A 14,997-nucleotide genomic window follows, 5' to 3' on the forward strand; every position below is an offset into this window, starting at 1 on the left:
CATCTACTTACCATCTGTCCAGCGTCCCACTCCTGGGCAAACGAGAAGTGCAAACACATGTGCACAGAAGACTTGCACACCAGTCCTTACATCAGCTTTTGTCGAAATAGGTGAAAACCGGAAGCCATCCAAAGGCCAAACGCCCATCTGCAGGTGCCTGGACACACAACTCGGCACAGTCAGACATGGGATGCTGTTTAGTAATAAAAGGGAATCGTTACCTGAGATTCAGAGCCACATAGATGAACCTCACAAGCACAATGTCGACTAAAATAACCACTTGGTTCCACTTATGTGAGGCTCTGGAACCTGCAACATGAATCTCTTTTTCAGAAAGCAGGTCCTTGGTTGCCTGGAGTGGGGGGCGGGGAGGGGACCCCTGTCAAAGGGGCCTGAGGACACTTTCTGGTGGCAGAAAAGTGATACATCGTGATTGCGGTGGTGATTACATGGGCGAGTACACTTACTGTACTTACTGAACTGTACACTTCAAACGGGTGCATTTTATTGTAAGTAAACTATATAGACCTCAATCAACTTGATTTAAAAGGACAAAGGGCCCAGCTGGCGTGGCTCAGTGGTTGAGCATCGATCTAGGAACCAGAAGGTCATGGTTCGATTCCCGGTCAGGGCACATGCCCAGGTGGCGGGCTCCATCCCCAGTGGGGGGCACGCAGGAGGCAGCCGATCCATGATTCTCTCTCATCATGGATGTTTCTCTCTCTCTCCCTCTCCCTTCCTCTCTGAAATCAATAAAAACATTTTTTTTTTAAAAGGAAAGCTGTAGGGCGAGAACAGATCCCTCAGTATTGAGCATCAGGCCCTGTGGCCCGTTGGGCAGCATGTGTGTGAGTCATTGTCACTGCACAGGCCAGTGTCTCCTTCCTTTTGGTTGCTGTGCACGATTCTCTCTGGATGCTTCTGCTGATTTGCTTATTCATTCTCCTGCTGCTCAGCATTTGAGGTTGTTCCCAGTTTGGGGCCATCATGGAGATGGAGGCCCCAGGCCCTTCTGGGTCTCATGTTCTTAGAGTGGACAGCTCTCTAGCTCCCGGTCCCCAGGCCTGCGAGCCACCAGCAGACCATCCTTCTGGAGGCAGGCTCACGTCTCCACAGCCAGAGAAGCGAGTTCTGGGGGGCCCTGAGGCCAGAGGCTGTGGGATGGCTCCCCACTGCATGTCTGGCCCCCTCCCCCCTGCTGACCCCAGTCCATTCTGTTTTGAAAACCCAGCACTGGGTGTTGGCCTGAGGAGCAGGCGGGGTAGCATTTGCCAGGAGTGAAAGGGGAGTGACTTCTACAGCCACAGCGGCGGGACAGATTTTGCTGAAACCAGGAAACGGACCCTAGTTTCCCTTGCTATTTTGGTTCCATGAGGCGCAAGTTCTTTGAAAACAATGAGAAGGAAGAAACACCTCAAACTCAGTCTGTGCTTGGGAACCGCCTGAGTAGCTGTGCTAGCAAACCTCCAGGGGGCAGAGCAGGGGGCAGAGAAGCCAAGGGCCTACAAGGAGACACTGCTCAGCGGCTCGCGTCAGGGCATCAGCGTGTGGGGTGGGGGCCCCGCCATCGCCGCCTCCTGGCAGCTGGGGGCATGGCCAGCCACTGACCAGCGTGCAGAAGCAGAGCCCCGTGTCTGCTGATTGCCCACATTCAGACACCCCCCGGACATTGTTTTTATTGAAGTAAAATTTACGTAACATGAAATTAGCCATTCATCGCTTAAAAGTGTACAATTTGGCCCGGCCGGTGTGGCTCAGTGGTTGAGCATCAACCCATGAACCAGGAGGTCAGGGTGGGATTCCCGGTCAAGGCACATGCCCAAGTTGCGGGCACCATCCCCGGTAGGATGGAGAGAATGATGATTCTCTCTCATCATGGATGTTTCTATCTCTCCCTCTCCCTTCCTCTACCTCTCTGAAATCAATAAAAACATATTTTAAAAATAAAAACCACAAAGGTGTACAATTTGGCGGTGTTTATTTATTTTTAAATATATTTTTAATTGATTTTTTACAGAGAGGAAGGGAGAGGGATAGAGAGTTAGAAACATCGATGAGAGAGAAACATCGATCAGCTGCCTCCTGCACACTCCCTACTGGGGATGTGCCTGCAACCAAGGTACATGCCCTTGGCCGGAATCGAACCTGGGACCTTTCAGTCCACAGGCTGATGCTCTATCCACTAAGTCAAACCGGTTTCGGCAAATATATTTTTATTAACTTCAGAGAGGAAGGGAGAGGGAGAGAGAGACAGAAACATCCATGATGAGAGAGAATCATGGACCGGCTGCCTCCTGCACGTTGCCCACTGGGGAACCAGCAACCCGGGCCTGTGCCCCTGACCGGGAATCGAACCCTGGTTCATAGGTCGGTGCTCACCCACTGAGCCACGCGGCCAGGCCTAACTTGAATACTCTGACACTTGGCATCTTGCTTTTTGCTCTGGGGCAGATTGAAATATCAGTCCCTCGTGAGATTTAATCCGGGGACAGCAGAGGCTCCTGGAGCCTATTCTTAGCTTCGCTCCTGCTGTCCCAGCTGCTTCAGGCCTGCCCCCACCCACCCCTCCTGCTGTCCATCTGTTACAGACGAGGAAACCGAGCCGCAGAAAGGTCACCTGAGGTTAGAAACAAAAAGCAAGCGGGACGAGTGATCTAGGCCAGTCCGGGATTTCTCACCTGCCCCTCCCCCCCACCCCCCTGCCGCAGGCTGGGGACCAGCACAGAAGCCCTTTCTGATGGTCACCGGGATCCTTCCCCCAAATCCCGGCGCGAAGACAAATGGCTGAGAACTGCCAGTGGGTTTGACCTTCTCTTCTCACGAACTGTGACCTTTCTTTCCATCCAGCAAATGTGTTCCTGGCCCCAGCGTTCCCGTGGGACTCAGCTCCGGGCAGCCAGGGAGCCTGGCTTCTGGAATGATCACAGTGGTTCCGGGAGAGGCCCCTTTCCGTCTGCACCTGGGAAAGCCCGGGGTGGCCTGGACAATCCTGAGTTCCACGCTCTCTGCTTCCCGGCACTGGCTCTTCAGGGAGGGGGGCGGGGCGGGGGGGGCAGGGGGGCAACAGGAGGAGCTGGAGATGGATTCCCTTTCATTGTGGGGAAGCTGCCTCACTCAGGATGTTGCTCAGGAATCTAGTTGCCAACCGGAGAAGCGGAGAATGGTTCATGCTCGGTGTCCCCACGCCTCCCGGTTGGAGGCCCTCTGCCTGGAGCAACACCTAAACCAGCAGCTCCCCGAAATCATGCTGGGCGCTGGGTGTCAGCAATTCCATCATGGGCCCGGCCTTCGTGGTTGAGCATGGACCTATGAACCAGGAGGTCAGGGTTCAATTCCAGTCATGGGCACATGCCCGGGCCGCAAGCTCAATCCCCAGTAGGGGGCGTGCAGGAGGCAGCTGATCCATGATTCTCTCATCATAGATGTTTCTTTCTTTTTTAAAAAAATATATTTTTATTGATTTTTAGAGAGAGAGGAAGGGAGAGGGGTAGAGAGAAACATCGATGAGAGAGGAAGTCATCAATTGGCTGCCTCCTGCACACCCTCTACTGGGGATCCAGTGCCTTAACTTGGTTAACTGGGAATGGAACCCGTGACCTCTTGGTTCCTGGGTTGACACTCAACCACTGAGCCATACCAGCCAGGCTCATCATGGATGTTTCTCTCTCTCTCCCTCTCCCTTCCTCTCTGAAATCAATTAAAAAAATTGTTTTTTAAAAAGAACTTCCATCATGGGAGCCCAAAAGCCAGGTGCCTGTGCACATCCCGGCCAGAAAATGGTTACTTCTAAATCCAAGTATTGCTGAGTGTGTGTGACCCGCAATGCTAGTCACGTGCTTGGGCCCCAGCTGCAGGGGCTGATGGGAAAGTTTCTGGTTTCAACCTCAAGCAGGCGGGATGGACAAGGCAGGAAAGTCCCTAAGTGTAGAAAGAGTGCTTCAAAGGTGCTGCAGAGGGGGAGGGAGGGGGCGGGTGCAGGTGGAAGGGGTCCATGGGGAGAAAAGGGGACCTCTGTAATACTTTCACCGATAAAGATAAATTAACAAAATAAATAAAAATGTAGGAAGAAACAAAACATGCTGCTAGGGAGCCAGAAACGGTGTCAAATGTCCACTCTTATCAGACACTAGTGGCCCGGTGCATAAAATTCATGCACATTAAAAGGGAATTAATTAGAGGAAATATTGCTATTTGCCCTTTCTCTATAACAGAAGTGTCAGAGATGAAAGAAAATTAGTAAAATGTATATGAAAATCTCCCTCCTGTCAGAGTCTGGGGCGTACCACGGGACCCAGAGTCAAGTCCCCACCCACCCGCGCATGCCTCGAAATCGCACGAGACCCAGACCCAGCCGGCCCCACCCCCATTGGGTGAGACCCAGACCCACCCGGCCCCACCCCCATTGGGTGAGACCCAGACCCGGCTGGCCACATCCCCATTAAGCCCTGCCAGGCGGGGGGTGCAGCCACAGGTCCCCCAGCCCGGTGCCAGCCAGGGGGTGCAGTCTCAGGTCCCCCGTCAACCCCGCTGGGTGGGGGGCGCAGCCTCAGGTCCCCCAGCCCAGTGCCTGGGTGGGGGGCATGGCCTGAGGTCCCTGTCAAGCACTGCCGGGTGGGGGGCACAGCCTGAGGTCCCCCGGTCCAGTGCTGGGGCGGGGGGGGGCGTGGCCTGAGGTCCCTCGCTCTGGCCAGGCGCCATGCAGCCTCAGGTCCCTGCTGTTCGGTTGTGACGTTATGGCGTCACGGCTAATTGGCATAGTCCTCTATTATGATGATGATGATGATGATGATGATGGTTGGTCACAAGGAACAGAAACACGTGGCCATGCAGATGGTTACAATGGGTTTCTGACATGAAAACAGGAAAATGTCACAGCAACAGCCATTAGCAGGACCCCGTGGGAACCCGAGAGCTGGCCAGGCTGCCTGCTCTGTCGTTCTCCTGTTGGCTCTGGTCTCCACACACCAGCTTCCCCATCTTGTCCTTGGCTCCTGCCTCCTCCAGCTTTTGACCTGCCCGTGGCTCTGTTACAGAGCTCAGCCCTGGGGCCATGCAGGTGGGTGCTCACAGGATGTCACTGCCTGTCCCATGTTCACAGGGACGGAAGGGATCTGACTGCTTGGGCCAAATGTTCACCCTCGGCCCACACAGCTGTGGCGGGGAGGCGGCAGGAGGGACACACACGGGCGTTGTTTTCTCAGATGGTGGTTGGCACCAGCTGCTGTGCAAACGGGGGGGACTGAGAGCCAGGAGGGCCCCAAAGGCCAGGAAGTGTAGGCCGTCGGTTTACAGTCAGAGGAGCGGAAGCTGAGAAAGGCCAGGCCTGGGGGTGAGGAGCGCGCATGCGGTGGGAAGCCAAGCCAAGGCTCGCAGTGGTGAGCCACTCTGAACCTCAGCTTCTTCTTTTGTCAGAAGAAGGGGAGAATACTCCCTCGCAGGATTGCCATCTGAAATGAAATAATGTATGTACCAAGCTTAGCCTGGAGCAAACACTAGTTAAAATGTGGTTGTTCTCAATGGAATATCATGCTGTGGTAGAAAAGAATTCTTACCATTTGCAACAGCATGGATGGACCTGGAGAGCATTATGCTAAGCGAAATAAGCCAGACGGAGAAAGATAAATATCACATGACCTCACTCATATGTGGAATATAATGAACAACATAAACTGATGAACAAAAACAGAACCAAAGTCAGAGAAGCATCAGTCAGACCATCAAACCTCAGAGGGAAGGCAGGGGAGGGAGGGGGGAAGGGGGAGAGATCAACCAAAGGACTTGTATGCAAGCATATAAGCCTAACCGATGGACACAGACACCAGGGGTGAGGGCATGAGTTGGGGGTGGGGAAGGGGCAATGGGGGAATAAGGACACATATGTAATACCTTAATCAATAAATAAAAAAAATAAAAAAAATGTGTTTGTTCTAAAAGCAAAAGAAACCCATACAATTTGATGAATTGGAGTCGCATTAGACATGCTTATATCACCCAGATAATATTCCTGAGCCACGTCTGGTGGTATTTGCTGTCTTTCGTGATGGGGCCCACCTGTGGGCCTTGTTCCCTTGGACTCCCAGAGCCACTGCCAGTAGCTGTGCTCTAAGGCTGCGTAGAAATGTGGTCGTACAGTATGTAGTCATTTAAAAAAAATCTTTATTGTTGAAAGTGTTACACAGGTCCTTTTTCCCCCCCATTAATCTCTTCCAGCTGCTCCCCGCCCCCACCCCCCGCCCCAGGCCCTCACCACCGCATTGTCTGTGTCCATGGGTCATGCACACAAGTTCATTGGTTGACCTCTTCCCCCTCCTCCCCCACTTCCCTCTGTGGTTTCACAGTCTGTTCCCTGCTTCCATGTCTCTGGGTCTATTTTGTTCGTCAGTTTATTTGGTTCATTAGATCCCACATATGAGTGAGATCACGTGATAGTTCTCCTCTCTGACTGGCTTATTTCGTTTAGCATAAAGGTACGTGTTCTTCTGTGTCAAGTTTCTTTGCTCAACATAATGCTTTTGTTCCCTTTTGTTGCAGAGTAGCATTCTGCTGTAAAAATAAATGTATTGCAATTCACTTCTCCACTGCACTGTTGGGTAATTTCTAGTTTTGATCTATTATGAATCAGCCACTATGCACTTTCTTGTACAGTCTTTATGCAAACATTTTTTTTTTATTTCTTTTGGGTAAACACCTAGGAGTGGAATTGCTGAGTCATAGGGTAGGCATATGCTTAGCTTTAATAGACACTGCCAAGGTTTTCCAAAGTTACTGAACTGTTTTCCACTCCCACCCACAATGTAAGAAAATCCAGTTGTCCTATATCCTCAGCAACATTTGGGGTTGTCAGAGTCTTTTGAATTTTACTCATCCTAGTGGGTATGTAGGGAAATCTCATTGGAGCTTTAATTGCACGTCCCTAATGGCTAATGATGTTGATCACCTCTTCATGTGCTTAATGGCTACATAATATATTCTTGCTCTGACCAGTGGTGTTAAGTGGTTAGAGCATCGTCCCATGCACTGAAGAATTGTGGGTTTGATTCCCTAGCAAGGGCATGTGCCTGGGTTGCAGGTTCGATCCCTGGCCCAGGTCGGGGAGCGTGTGGGAGCAACCGATTGATGTGTCTCTCTCACATCAATGTTTCTCTCTCTCTCTCTCTCTCTCTCTCGTCTCCTTCTCTCCCCCTTCCTCTCTCTAAAATCAATTAAAAAAAAGAAAAAAGTATTTTTTCCACAGTGTACACTAGCTATCGGCAGGAATATTAGTCTGATACAAATTACTCTGCCATTTATTGCAAGTAGGACTCACCCAAATATGTTAGTATTATTATTTAAAATGTTGCATTGGTCTCTGGATTATTAGGCACGTAGTTAGTCTTCATATTGGGTAAGCCAACGCTGGGCTTTTGTTGTCTGTTCTGAGAATTTACTTGATTTAATTTAAATTTCACGAAATAATCCAGTAAATTAGTTATTCCTAATGGCTATCAAAGTTTCAAAGGCTGAAAATAGGTCTCTAATAGTGACAACATCTTGAATGTTTAAAGATTAAAATAACCTTTAATCTACTTTCTGATTCAAACTTCATTATTGTTGTGTGTTTTTTATCCTCACCCGAGGATATATTTCCCAATGATTTTTAGAGAAAGTGGAAGGGAGAGGGAGAGACAGAGAGAAACACCAAGTGAGACACATCAATTGGTTGCCTCCCGCATGCCCCTGACCAGGGCTGGGACCCTGCAACCAAGGTACGTGGTGCCCTTGACCGGAATCGAACCCGGGACCCTTCAGTCCGCAGGCCGACACTCTATCCACTGAGCCAAACTGCCTAGGGTGATAGTTCAAACGTTAAAAGGTAAAAAGGATATACAATAAAAAAGTTCACTCCTCTTGCATGTTTTTAAAAAATTGCCAGCTACATTTTTGACCTCTGATATTATACTAGAGGCCGGGTGCACGAAATTCATGCAAGAGTAGGCCTTCCTTCCCCCGGCTGCCAGCACCGGCTTCCCTCCGGCATCTGGACCCGGGCTTCCCTCGCAGGGGAGGCCTTGCCCATCCCCTGCAGCCTGCTGGTTGGTGTCCTGGCCTCCCTCTTTGGGGCGATCATGGAGCCCCCTGATTGATTGCCCTGTTAGCCAGTGGCCTGGGCCTCCCTCTGCAGGGCGATCATGGGGCGATGGCTGGGCCCCCGACCAACTGCATCACACCTGCCTTGGCTGGCCTGGTGCCAGTGGGTGTCATAGCGTGGTCCTGGATGGTCGCCCGGATGGTCATTCCGCTGTTCGGCTATTTGGTCGACAAGTGAATTGCTTGTATCTTCTATGTCTTAATCCCATGAATTCCTTGACAAAGAGTATTTTTTTTTTTTTAAAAAAATAAACAACATCCTGCAGCCGGAATCGTTACAGAGGAGGGCACTGATTACATTGAATTCTGCAAACATTCACTGAGCCATACCATGCACCCGGAACAATGCCGGCTACTGTGGCGCAGAAACATGAGTCATATGGGTGAGTGTGCACTTCTGTTAATTAGAGAGGAGCAGAGAATGGAATTAAGGACTCTGTCAAGAAATCTGATGCCTTCTGCTTGACCCAGTTGGAAGAGTTGATAGAAAAAATTCCGCCTGTGTCCAGCTGACACCTGGACTTAAGGTTACATTCTTGGCCTTGTCTTTGCTAACAGGGTACCTTTCCAGGTCAGCAGCTCCCCTGCTACAGCTGAACTCAGCTCAGGGTCCAAGAACCTGATCATAAACTTGGTGTCTAGTTCACAGTTCTTAGGGGCAGAGAAAAACCAAGCCAAGCTTCTGCAACAAGAATATTGAACTGCCCGGCTGGTGTGGCTCAGTGGTTAAGCATCAGCCCATGAACCAGGAGGTCACAGCTCAAGTCCAGGTCAGGGCACAGGCCTGGGTTGTGGGCTCAATTCCCAGTGTGGGGCGTGCAGGAGGCAGCTGATCCATGATTCTCTCTGTCTCCCTTCCTCTCTGAAATCGATACAAGTATCTGAAAAAAAATAATTGGGCTGCAAAGGGGTGGGAAACCCTAAGGCCATTTGGATGATGCAGGAGGTGGCGGGCTGCATCCTGCCACACACAGGTGGGACTTCATCTGCAGTGACCCTCTGGATGACGATCGCTCCTTGTTCTGTCTTTTCTCCCCCCCCCCCAAACCCCCCAGCACTGGTCCTCGGCAGGGTGGGCGCCGGGGCCCCAGAGGCCTGCACGCGGCCCTGCCCGGCCGCCTGCTCCTGCGGCCTGGGCGAGCGGGGCTGCTGGGTACGCTGCGACCGCGCCGGCCTCCTGCGGGTGCCGCCTGAGTTCCCGGGCCAGGCGGCCTCCATCGACCTGGACCGCAACGGCCTGCGCTTCCTGGGCGAGCGGGCCTTCGGGACGCTGCCATCGCTGCGCCGCCTGTCGCTGCGCCACAACAACCTGTCGTTCATCACGCCCGGCGCCTTCCGGGGCCTGGCGCGCCTGGCCGAGCTGCGCCTGGCGCACAACGGCGACCTGCGCTACCTGCACGCGCGCACCTTCGCGGCCCTGGGCCGCCTGCGCCGCCTCGACCTGGCCGCCTGCCGCCTCTTCTCGCTGCCCGAGCGCCTCCTGGCCGGGCTGCCCGCCCTGCGCGAGCTCGCCGCCCCCGGCAACCTGTTCGGCCGCGTGCCCGGTGCCCTGCGCGGCCTGGCCAACCTGACACACGCGCGCCTGGAGCGCGGCCGCATCGAGGCGGTGGCCGCGGGATCGCTGCTGGGCCTGGGCCGCCTGCGCGCGCTCAGCCTGCAAGCCAACCGGGTGGGCACGGTGCACGCCGGCGCCTTCCGCCCCTGCGGGGCCCTGGAGCACCTGCTGCTCAACGACAACCGGCTGGCCGAGCTGCCCGCCGGCGCCTTCCGCGGCCTGGGCCGCCTGCGTGCGCTCCACCTGGGCGGCAATGCGCTGGGCCGCGTGGCGCGCGCCTGGTTCACCGACCTGGCTGAGCTCGAGCTGCTCTACCTGGACCGCAACCGCATCGCCTTCGTGGAGGAGGGCGCCTTCCAGAACCTGTCGGGCCTGCTGGCGCTGCACCTCAACGGCAACCGCCTGACCGCGCTGGCCTGGGCCGCCTTCCAGCCTGGCTTCTTCCTGGGCCGCCTCTTTCTCTTCCGCAACCCCTGGCGCTGCGACTGCCGCCTGGAGTGGCTGCGGGCTTGGATGGAGGGCTCCGGGCGTGTGGCCGAGGTGCCCTGTGCGTCCCCGGGCTCCGTGGCCGGCCTGGACCTCAGCCGCGTGGCCTTCGGCCGCGCCTCTGATGGGCTCTGCGTGGACCCGGAGGAACTGAACCTCAGCGCGTCCAGCGCAGGCCCGTCCCCGGAGCCTGTGGCCACCACTGTGAGCAGGTTCAGCAGCCTCCTCTCCAAGCTGCTGGCCCCGAGGGCCCCAGTGGAGGAGGCGGCCAACACCACCATGGGGCTAGTCAATGCCTCGCTGGCCCTTCCCTCGAGGGCGGTGGGAGGCTCAGGCCGCAGCACCCAGTTTCTCCTGGGCTCCAGTCTCCTGCTCAGCGCGGCCCAGCACATGCTGTTTGTCCTACAGACATCCGGAGCCTGCCACCCTGGGGTGGCCCAGACTGGCTTGGCCAGTGGCGGATAATTTCCCTAATTGGGCCTGAAGATGTTTGTGGTGGGGGGAGAGGTGAACAGGATGGAGAAGTTTGCCTCTAGAGATGGCCCCAGGAAGAGGACAGCCCTGGGAAATGGCACCTGGGATTAGGGGAGGGGTATGGATTTCTGTTCATGTCACATGGGCATCAGTTGGAAAAGGGAAGCAAGAATGAATATGGCCCTGGCCAGTTTGGCTCAGTGGATAGAGCGTAGGCCTGCGGACTGAAGGGTCCTGGCCTGGATTCTGGTCAAGGGCATGTACCTTGGTTGCGGACACATCCCCAGCAGGGGATGTGCGGGAGGCAGCTGATCGATGTTTCTCTCCCATCAGTGTTTCTAGCTCTCTATCCCTCTCCCTTCCTCTTTGTAAAAAATCAATGAAATATATTAAAAAAATAAAAGAATGAACATGGACCCTTCCACCAAAAGGCTAGGAATTGGAAGCTTGTAGGGTCCCGGGGCTCCACTTCCTCCCCTCATTCCTCATCTTCCCAGAAAGGACCGCAATGCCTGAACGAGAGCCAGTCCATTGGCTAAGTATTAAGAACGGTGCCGATCCTGGTGGGGCAACCCATTAGGCCCAGTCCCTTTGTTTCCTGCCATAACCCTCTCCCCTCTGGGCCTGGGGACACGAGGGTCCAGGAAGATGGACAGGACAGGAGAGAAGGGGGTGGGAGAAGGACTTAGACTGAAGGAGGTGGTAGTGATCCCTGGAGTCTGAGATGTGTTAGGAGGCGGTTAAAGCAAAGAGCCAGCCCTGGCCTGCCTGGCTCGGTTGGTTGGGTGTCCTCCCTGCAATGAAGCATTTTGGGATTGATCCCCCATTGGGGGCGTGCAGGAGGCAGCTTGTTGGGGTCCAGCCCCAGCAGGTCCAGGGGTTCCCAAAGGTGTGGACGGAGTCGGCAAAGAAGGAATGACAGGGAGACAGTGTTCAGTTGATAAGCATAGCCAGGTTCTCTAGCCAGGCTCTAGCCAGGTTCTGTCTTTATTCTCCTGTTACATCTGCATTTATACCATTTGATTTTAATCCTATCCATTCTATTCCAAAGGTTAGGGCGTTTGTTATCTCCATTCCAAGGTCACTACTGTATTGTTCTGTTAAGATACAAGGAAGTAACTGAAGGAGATTATCCTAAATAAAGATTATGTAGCTTAAGCGTGATTGTTCGTAGTTAAAGTGATTAACTACCCTCCTGGCACTTAGTTAAGGGATCTTACTGATTTATTCCCTTCTTAGTCCTGTTAATCCCTAACTCCAGGGAAAAATCCCCACCTGGGGAAACAACCTTTCTTGGAGAGGTGACCTTGGTTAAAACACATAGCGCTAAGTAGGGGAGCAAACATATTAAAAACAGTATGCCATATACGCCAGGTCCCTTGAAACATGCTGTGCAGATGTTTCTTCCCTGCAGCGACTGTGTCAAGCAGCAAGGATGGACCTGCTTCCGGCAGCAGCTGATAGATGTCTTGCTCTCACATCAATAGATCTCTCTCTCTCTCTCTCTCTCTCTCCCCCAAAATCAATAAAAAAATCTTAAAACAAAACAAAACGAAGATCCATTTTATTTGCCCCACAATTATTCCCAGGAGTGGCCTTAGGCAGAAAGGAACTTTAGGGCAGAGTAGAGAAAAAAAGAGGGGGAGGTATCTGTGGACAAATCAATTTGTAAAATTCTAAGATTTTTTAAAAAGTTAACAGGTTTTTCTCCTGCAGGAATTTTTTTTTGTTTTGAAATTTCATTTTATTATTTTTTAATTTTTTTTCAAGGAAAATGATCTTAAAAATAATGCTACATACAATCAACATTAATCTCTCTCCTGCGGGACTTTTCGGTCTTTCATGTAGAAACGAGCATTGTGCATCTCCAGGGACGCCACACAACTTTTAAAAAATATATTTTATTGATTTTTTACAGAGAGGAAGGGAGAAGGAGAGGGATAGAGAGTTAGAAACATCGATGAGAGAGAAACATCAATTCAGCTGCCTCCTGCACACCCCCTACTGGGGATGTGCCCGCAACCAAGGTACATGCCCTTGACCGGAATCGAACCTGGGACCTTTCAGTCCGCAGGCCCATGCTCTATCCACTGAGCCAAACCGGTCAGGGCCACATAACCTTCTTAGTGTTTGGCGGGAGGCGTGTCCAGGAGACACAGAAACGCCGTGTCCGTGGGACAGGGAGTCCCCATAGTGGGTGGTTATCATGGGCTGTGGGAATTATTATGGGCTGCACACTTCGGGGCAGCCCAATGGCCAGGAGGAGAGGAGGCAGCCAGTAGCTGGGTAGGGGGCTGAGGTATTTCCCAGGAAGGGAGTTGGCCAACTGGGAGTCCCAGGCCCGAGTGTCGGAGCACTGGCCCAAGCTGTTCTCCATCCACAGGCAATGATGACTGCCTTTGTCAACATTCCGGAAATCCCTAATCTTAATGTCCTGAGTTCCTCTCTCTGTGTTTGAAGAGATTTTCTTTTATATTTTTCTCTTTTTTTTTTAGTCTTTAAAGAAGTTTTTACTAAGATATCATCCAGATAAATGAGAAGATAGCATACATATGTTATTATTATTTTTAATCCTCAGGACTGGGACCGGGGACCGAACCTGCAACAGAGTACCTGCCCTTGACTGGGCATTGAAACAATGACCCTTTGGTCTGTGGACCAACGCTCTAACCACTGAGCAGAACCAGCCAGGGCATATCATAGATATTCTAGAAAGGGAAGCACCCATTACAAATGTCTATGTTTGTACAACTAATGGATGCTCAAGACTGCACAGACAATTGTGCATAGGCCCTTCTGAAGTGTGTATGTGATTATACACATTTACATACGTGTTTGCGTTCTGTAAATACGCAAGCCTAAGGAGCAGGAAGTGTTACAAGTATTGCATAAAGCAGCTCAAGGTGCATTGCTTTCATCCAACTTTTCCTTAAAAAAACTTTTAAAAATGACTATAGGTGTGACTCCTGTGTGCCCCCTAAGTTCCCTTTAGGCCAACGGGAAATACATTTCCTACTGTTGTTAGGAAAGGAGGTGGGTTTTCAAAGCCCATACAGATCCAAGTGCATCAAGTGTCTGTTCTTTAAAAAACATATTTTTATTGACTTCAGACAGGAAGGGAGAGGGAGAGAGAGAGAAATATCAATAATGAGAGGCCTGGCTGGCGTGGCTTAGGGGTTGAACATTGACTTATGAACCAGGAGGTCACAGTTCAATTCCCAGTCAGGGCATATGCCCGGGTTGCGGGCTCGATCCCCAGTGTGGGGTGTGCGGGAGGCAGCCGGTCCATGATTCTCTCTCATCATTGACCTCTCTCTCTCTCTCTCTCTCTCTCTCTCTTCATCTCTGAAAAAAAAAAAGAAATAATCATTGACTGGCTGCGTCCTGCACGCCCCACACTGGGGATTGAGCCTGCAACCTGGGCATGTGACCCGACTGGGAATTGAACGGTGACCTCCTGGTTCATGGGTTGACGCTCACCCACTGAGCACGCGGGCAGGCCGGAGCGTCCATTCTGCACGGTGGCAGTACTTTTGTGTCTGCAGGTCATGTTAAATATTAGCAATGGCGCCGAAAGCACCGGGGGGAGGGCGGGAGTGTACAAACAGCTTGTGACCCTTGTGCTCGTCAACCCAATCGAATGGCTCATCACCAGCATTTCAAAAACAAGACAGAACACCAACGCCACAGAGCCTCACATGACATGTCTATTATAGGAGTAAGTTTCGGTTTGTGAACCTTTTGATTGAATTTGTATGCGTTTGTTCAGATTATATATGTATGTGTCTGGGGTGCTTAATACAATCTATATTTATTGTGCGTTAGCATTAAAGAAGTTTGAAAGTCAGTAATCTGGAGCATGCATGATTTAAAAAAACCTTTTCATTTGGAGTAATTGCAAACCTACAGAAAAGCTGCAAGAATAGTGGAATGAACACTTTGGCCGTTCACCTAGGTTTTCCAGTTGATAGCATTTTACTATATTTGCTTTCCCTTCCTCTCCATGTTATTATTATTTCTTTTAAAAAATATTTGTATTGATTTCAGAGAGGAAGGGAGAGGGAGAGAGAGATAGAAACATTAATGATGAGAGAGAATCATGGATCGGCTGCCTCCTGCACGCCCTCTACTGGGGATGGAGCCCGCAACCCAGGCATGTGCCCTGGACCTGAATCGAACCCGGGACCCTTCAGTCCACAGGCCGATCGACGCTTTATCCACTGAGCAACACCAGCCAGGGCTATTATTATTTTTTACTAACAGTTAGAGTTAGTTGCAAACATCACGGCCCTTCACCCCTAAATACCTCAGGTTGTATTGCCAGAGTCAAGGACATTCTCTCATCCCCAATCCCA

At 51.9% G+C, this 14,997-nt stretch overlaps 1 protein-coding gene across 1 annotated transcript; it reads left to right on the forward strand.

The window, feature by feature from the left end:
* The first annotated feature begins 4,733 nt into the window (after positions 1 to 4,733).
* NYX (nyctalopin) lies at positions 4,734 to 10,633 on the forward strand. Its single transcript, XM_036305600.1, has 2 exons — positions 4,734 to 4,794; positions 9,183 to 10,633. The coding sequence occupies exons 1-2, from the start codon at positions 4,734 to 4,736 to the stop codon at positions 10,631 to 10,633; spliced, it is 1,512 nt and encodes a 503-aa protein (XP_036161493.1).
* Positions 10,634 to 14,997: the final 4,364 nt, after the last annotated feature.

Source organism: Myotis myotis, unplaced genomic scaffold, assembly GCF_014108235.1.
Source record: "Myotis myotis isolate mMyoMyo1 unplaced genomic scaffold, mMyoMyo1.p scaffold_m19_p_4, whole genome shotgun sequence".
NCBI lineage: Eukaryota > Metazoa > Chordata > Mammalia > Chiroptera > Vespertilionidae > Myotis > Myotis myotis.